The sequence below is a fragment of the Lolium rigidum genome, chromosome 5 (genome assembly GCF_022539505.1).
Source record: "Lolium rigidum isolate FL_2022 chromosome 5, APGP_CSIRO_Lrig_0.1, whole genome shotgun sequence".
In the NCBI taxonomy this organism is placed as follows: domain Eukaryota; kingdom Viridiplantae; phylum Streptophyta; class Magnoliopsida; order Poales; family Poaceae; genus Lolium; species Lolium rigidum.
The window spans coordinates 264,054,582-264,060,629 of record NC_061512.1 but is presented as its reverse complement, the minus strand read 5'-3'; the positions used below and the strand labels follow the sequence as shown (position 1 = coordinate 264,060,629).

The 6,048-nt window shown below is 47.2% G+C and overlaps 1 protein-coding gene across 1 annotated transcript; it reads left to right on the top strand.

Moving 5' to 3' along the window:
• The first annotated feature begins 313 nt into the window (after positions 1-313).
• Positions 314-2,845, top strand: LOC124654403. Its single transcript, XM_047193409.1, has one exon. It carries the CDS (start codon positions 623-625, stop codon positions 2,567-2,569), a length of 1,947 nt encoding a protein of 648 aa, XP_047049365.1. The 5' UTR covers positions 314-622; the 3' UTR covers positions 2,570-2,845.
• The last annotated feature ends 3,203 nt before the right edge of the window (positions 2,846-6,048 follow it).

The window sequence follows — 6,048 nt, the reverse complement described above, 5'->3', positions numbered from 1 at the left end:
ATACAGAACTGCTCGGGGGAATGGCTCGATGTGCTCGGCGGCGGCAGCCTCCAGCGCAGCTTCGTGCTCGGCAGCGGCGATGGCCTCCCAGCTGCTGAGTTCTCGCCGGCGGCGGGCTCCCGGGCGGCTCCGTGCTTGGCGGCGGACGTGCGGCGAAGGCGGCTTCTCGCGGTGCTTCGTGCTCGACGGCGGCCGTACTGCGACGGCGGGCTCCCGCACGGCTCTGTGCTCGGCGGCGGCGATGCGGCGACGGCGGCCCTCGTGCTCCGGGGCGGTTGTGCGGCGACGACGGGCTCCCGCGCGGCTCCCTGCTCGGCGGCCTCCTCCTCTTTTCCTCCCGGCGCTGCTTCTCATCGTAGTTTCACGCGAAACGCGAAGACCATGTGTGTGGTCAGGGGGGACTTAGGATAAAGTGGAGGTGGCACCGTGAGGTGCGGATAAGATTTCGTCATCCGCACTATTAGGGGAGGATGCCTTTTTTTTCCTAATAGTAGCCGCCGCACGGGAGCCACATCGATGCGGCGCTGATCTATAGATTTTCCCAAGAATGATTTAGAGGTTTCAGAATCTTTGATCCCGACTTGCTTCAAACGGACGAGGAAGCAAATCACTGCATGCATGCATGAGTCTCTCAAGTGCTGTGCTATGGTGGGAGGAGTGGCAGCTGCGCATCCTTGTCCTTGCCAGCATCTTCATCCAGTATGTCCTCTTCTTCTCTATATGGATGCGCAGAGCTCCTATTCTACGCAGGTTGAGAGTACTGGTGTGGGTCGCGTATACAGCCGGAGACGCCGTGGCGATCTATGCCCTCGCCACCCTCTTCAACCGTCGCAATCAGACTTCAGATGGGGAGAGCAGCGCCCTGGAGGTCCTGTGGGCACCTATCCTCCTCATCCACCTCGGCGGCCAGACATGCATAAGTGCCTACAGCCTGGAAGACAACGAGCTATGGAAACGGCATACCATAACACTGGTGTCGCAGGTCACGGTTGCCTTGTACGTCTTCTGCAAGTGGTGGTCTGGTGGTAAGATGCTGCTGGCGGCAGCGATCTTGCTCTTCGTCATTGGCATCCTCAAATTCGCCCAGAAGCCATGGGCACTGAGGACCGCCAGCTTTAACAGCTTGCAGGCCTCCAGCACTGTGTTCCTGCTGCCAGAAGCACAAAGAGAAAGGCGCATATATACGCTTGAAGAATATGTACAAGCAGCAAAGTATTGTGTACTAGAAACAAAGATAGACAGTCAGCATGAGTATGAAAGCCAGTGCGATTATATGTTCATCGACCTGTCTGCACCATACTCTTTTCGTATTGCAGAGCTACCCTCATTCCTGATGCTTGTAGATAAGCGTGCATACCGTGATCTGCAGTGCTCCCTCGGAAATGCATTTGATATCCTTTACACTAGAATAACATCAGGTCAAACTACTCTCGGCGTTGCCTCAGTGTTGTTGCTTCCATTCTTGGCCTTAGCTTCTGCGGTGCTCTTTGCCACGAGCCACAAGGATGGTCTCAATGAGAAGGACATCACGGTGACATACATCTTATTTGGTTGCTCTACCATGTTGGAGTTCTTATTTCCCTTCATAGCAATCTCCTCACTCTTTCCATTTGGCGCAAGATTGTTTGGCGAGTATATTTCAGGGTGGCACGACATGGTTTCCCAGTACAACGTCATCTCCTTCTCTGTCCGCAAGAAGAAGCCCACATTCCTGATGAAGCTTGCTACCTTCAGCTTTCTAAGGGAGTTCATTAACCAGCATTGGTATATTCAACATGTACCTATAGCTTTCCAGGTTACAGGGGTGGTTCGCCAACACATAGTAGATGGTTGGAAGAAGTACATACATGATGCTGCAAGTTACAAGAGATTTAGCGAGCTCCGAGGCCAGTGGGCTCTAAGGAGGCACCATCAGCTAGGTTGGAGCTTGAACAAGCCTTTCGATGAGAGTGTCCTCATCTGGCACATAGCAACAGATCTCTGCTTTTATCACCCCAATACATCCCCTCAAGGTCGACAAGGAGAAGCCACTCAACACAGTAGGGAGATATCCAACTATATGATCTATCTGCTTCTCATCCGTCCTGAGATGTTAATGCCCGGCACTAGATCTGATCTCTTTACCTTGGCCAGTGACATAATTGTGGAAAACAGCAAGGGGTCGCTCGACATGACAGAAGAAAATCTTGCTAAGGAGATTCTCAACATGTCGATGTTGCCCTCTGCAGTTGATATGGTTTCCAATGCCCTCAAGCTTTCCAAAGCACTGATGGAGCTGGGCGATGAGCAAGAGAGGTGGACTGTGATCCAAGGTGTGTGGATGGAGATGCTCTGCTATTCTGCCAGCAGATGCAGGGGCTACCTACACGCCAAGAGCCTGGGTGATGGTGGGGAGTTTCTTAGCATTATCTGGCTCCTCTTGTCGGTTATGGGGATGGAGACCTTGGCAGACAGGCATCAGAGGTCAGAGCTCCCTCAAGAGGAAGCAACAGCAGAACAAGAAGCGGCAGCATCGACTTCCCATTCGGGCAGAGCTGATCAATCTGAAGACAACATTAGCCTAGTCTAAGAGATGGCGCCTGTGGAAATTACTGGTCCCAAGTTTTACTGGTTCACCCTTATCGCATCACTTCCTTTGCATCATACTGTTTTATTTTTATTTTTTTTTACTTGATGTGAGTGTGCTATTTTTCTCTTTTTTCTTTCTCAATTATAAGCATACATCGCTGTATTGTAAGGTTGAACTGTTGCTGGTTTTCGTAGACCTTGGGCAGGAAGGAGTTGCTGCTGGCTAGTGTACTTGCCAAACCCAAACAAATAGTAGTATGTGGAACAAGATACTTCATGCACGGCCTAGGAAATTATCTCATGGAGACCATAATGTGTCTGCTTTAGGCTTTCTATATGCAGTTCCATTCAGTTATTTCTTGATGTGTACAGCTTGGTGTGTTACTATATTTGCAGCTGTTTTGCGGATGGTTTTGTGTCGTGGTGACAAGCAACCTTAAATGCATTGCAAGGATGGATTAGAGCATCCATGAGATAATTTCTAAGTCCGTGAATGAAGTATCTTCTTTCACATATTACTACTGTATTTGTTCGGGTTCATGCACGGCAGTAATGATTCCGTGTCCATGTTACACATCTGTCCTTGGTGTAAGAATAGGTTTCCTTGTAATAACTAGTCCTATGTCCTATGTTCGTTACATGTTGAACTCTAGGAACGACTAGTGTAGATCTAATGCCGGTAGGTACTGTCTGTGCATGTCACTTCTTATCTGAGAGAGAACGAGAGGAATGGGAGGCATACCTTCTCCCTTCGAGGAGGAGCTTGAGCCGTTGTCCATGGCGACGGCGCGAGTGACGTGAGCGTGCGGTGGCGGCGGTGGCAGAGCTTCCCGTCGGCACGCGCTAGAACCCTAGATCAGTAGGGATGTCGGTGGGGCGAGCAGCGCGTCGGTCAACCTCGTACCGCATGCGTCCGGCCCCCACCTCTCTATATAGCGCGGCGATAGGGGCCCACCAACCAGAGATGCGGTTGGGTGCCCCCGATCAGGGCGCGGACAAGGTCAAAGGGGATCTGTTGGGTTCGATCCCGTGGAGATCATTCTAACATTCTCCCCCTTGATCTCAACTTTTCTTTTAACTTTATACTTTCACTTTATTCGTTTCATTTTGGATCAGTCCATAGGGCATGTTTCATCGTCACAGCTCTATTGCCGATAGAATCAGACAGCTACAATACACTTCTCTGTTTTGAAACAAATTATTTTACTTTTGGGCCTCTTATGATCTAGGATAGGTAAGACTTTTCCTTAAACCCATGCCGGCTACGTGTTCCTTGAACACGCTGGGTGGTAAGCCTTTCGTTAGCGGATCCGCAAGCATATCTTTTGTCCTTATATGCTCGAGATTTATAGTTTGATCCTGGACCTTGTGTTTCACAACATAATACTTAACCGCAATCGGTTTCGTAGCATTACTCGACTTGTTGTTGTGAGCATAAAATACTGCAGGCTCATTGTCGCAGTACATCTTTAGTGGTTTGTCAATACAATCTACCACTTTCAAGTCGGGAATAAATTTCTTTAACCATAATGCCTGCCACGTGGCTTCATAACATGCTATAAATTCTGCATACATCATGGATGATGCAACAATTGTCTGTTTGGAGCTTCTCCACGAAATAGCTCCCCCTGCGAGGGTGAATAGATATCCAGATGTGGATTTTCTATCATCTTTATCCCCCGCAAAATCTGCATCTGAATACCCTCTTATTTCTAGGGAATCAGATCTTCTGTATGTTAGTATGTAGTTCCTTGTGCCTTTCACATAGCGTAGTGCCTTCTTTACCATTTTCCAGTGTTCAAAACCTGGATTTTCTTGATATCTACCGACTACTCCGGTGATAAAAGCTAAGTCAGGGCGAGTGCACACTTGTGCATACTGTAGGCTTCCAATGGCAGAAGCATATGGAACCACTTTCATTTGATCGAGCTCGTATTGATTTTGGGGACTTTGATGTTTTCCAAAACGGTTCCCCTTGACTATAGGGACAGGTGTGGCACTACACTTATGCATATTATACTTACTTAGAATATTTTCTAAATAAGCCTTTTGCGATAGTCCTAATACTCCATTATTCCTATCTCGGTGAATTTCTATGCCCAAAACATATGACGCTTCACCAAGATCTTTCACATCAAAATTTGAGCACAAGAACTTCTTTGTCTCTTGCGGTAGACTAACATCACCGTCGGCAAGCGAATATCATCCACATACAAGATTAGGAAAATATATTTCCCACTTTTAAACTTTGCATAAACGCAATTGTCCTCAATATTTTCTTTAAATCCAAATCTCTTAATTGTTTCATTAAACTTTAGATACCACTGTCTGGAGGCTTGCTTTAATCCATAAATGGATTTCTTTAGGTGGCATCCCGTTTCTTCCTTGCCCTCCATGATAAAACCGTTGGGTTGTTTCATGTAGACATTTTCTTCTAAATCCCCGTTTAGAAATACCGTCTTTACATCCATTTGATGCAACTCTAAATCAAAATGTGCAACTAGTGTCATTATGATTCTGAAGGAATCCTTACATGAGACCGGAGAAAATGTCTCATTGTAATCTATCCCTTCTCTTTGTGTAAATCCTTTTGCCACAAGTCGTGCTTTATACTTTTCGACATTCCCATTGGAGTCATATTTTATTTTGTAGACCCATTTGCAGCCCACTGTTTTGGCTCCTTTAGGAATATTCTCTAAGTCCCAACATTGTTGGCACTCATCGATCTCATTTCGTCTTCCATGGCCTCCACCCACTTTGATGAATCCGGGCTTCTCATGGCTTCTTCATATGAAGTGGGATCACCTTCCATATGAACTGTTTCTGTGTTGTAAACTTTGTACAGTCAAAATGGCTGATTTTCTAGCTCTTGTACACCTTCTAGGAGCCTCAATTTCTGGAGCATTCTGTTCCTCAACTTGTGGCTCAGCTTCTGGAGGTGGCTGTTGTTGTTCCCTTTCATGCTCAACAAATGGTTCATTCGGCTCCTGACGGACAGGTCCCGAATTTTCACTCATCGTTATCATGGGTGGAGTCACAACAGGTGCTTGCATCACAATCACAGGGATCGTCGGTATAGGTGCACATGGTAGCGCAAAAAATGGCTCCTGAGTCATCGGATTAGGTGCATGCACCCTCTTCTCCTCAAGATCAATTTTCCGAGCTACCATGCTCCCCCTCATCATTTCGTCTTCTAAGAAGACAACATGTCTCGTTTCCACAAACTTTGTGTGTTTCTCTGGACAGTAGAAACGATAACCTTTTAACTTTTCAGGATAGCCAATAAAATGGCAGCTGACTGTTTTGGTATCTAACTTTGCGATATTTGGATTAAATACTTTGGCCTCAGCAGGGCTCCCCCACACTTTTAGGTGGTTTAGAGAAGGCACTCTTCCTGTCCATAGCTCATACGGTGTTTTGGGCACCGATTTGATTGGTACTCTGTTTAGAATGTGAATCGCGGTTTTTAACGCCTCAATC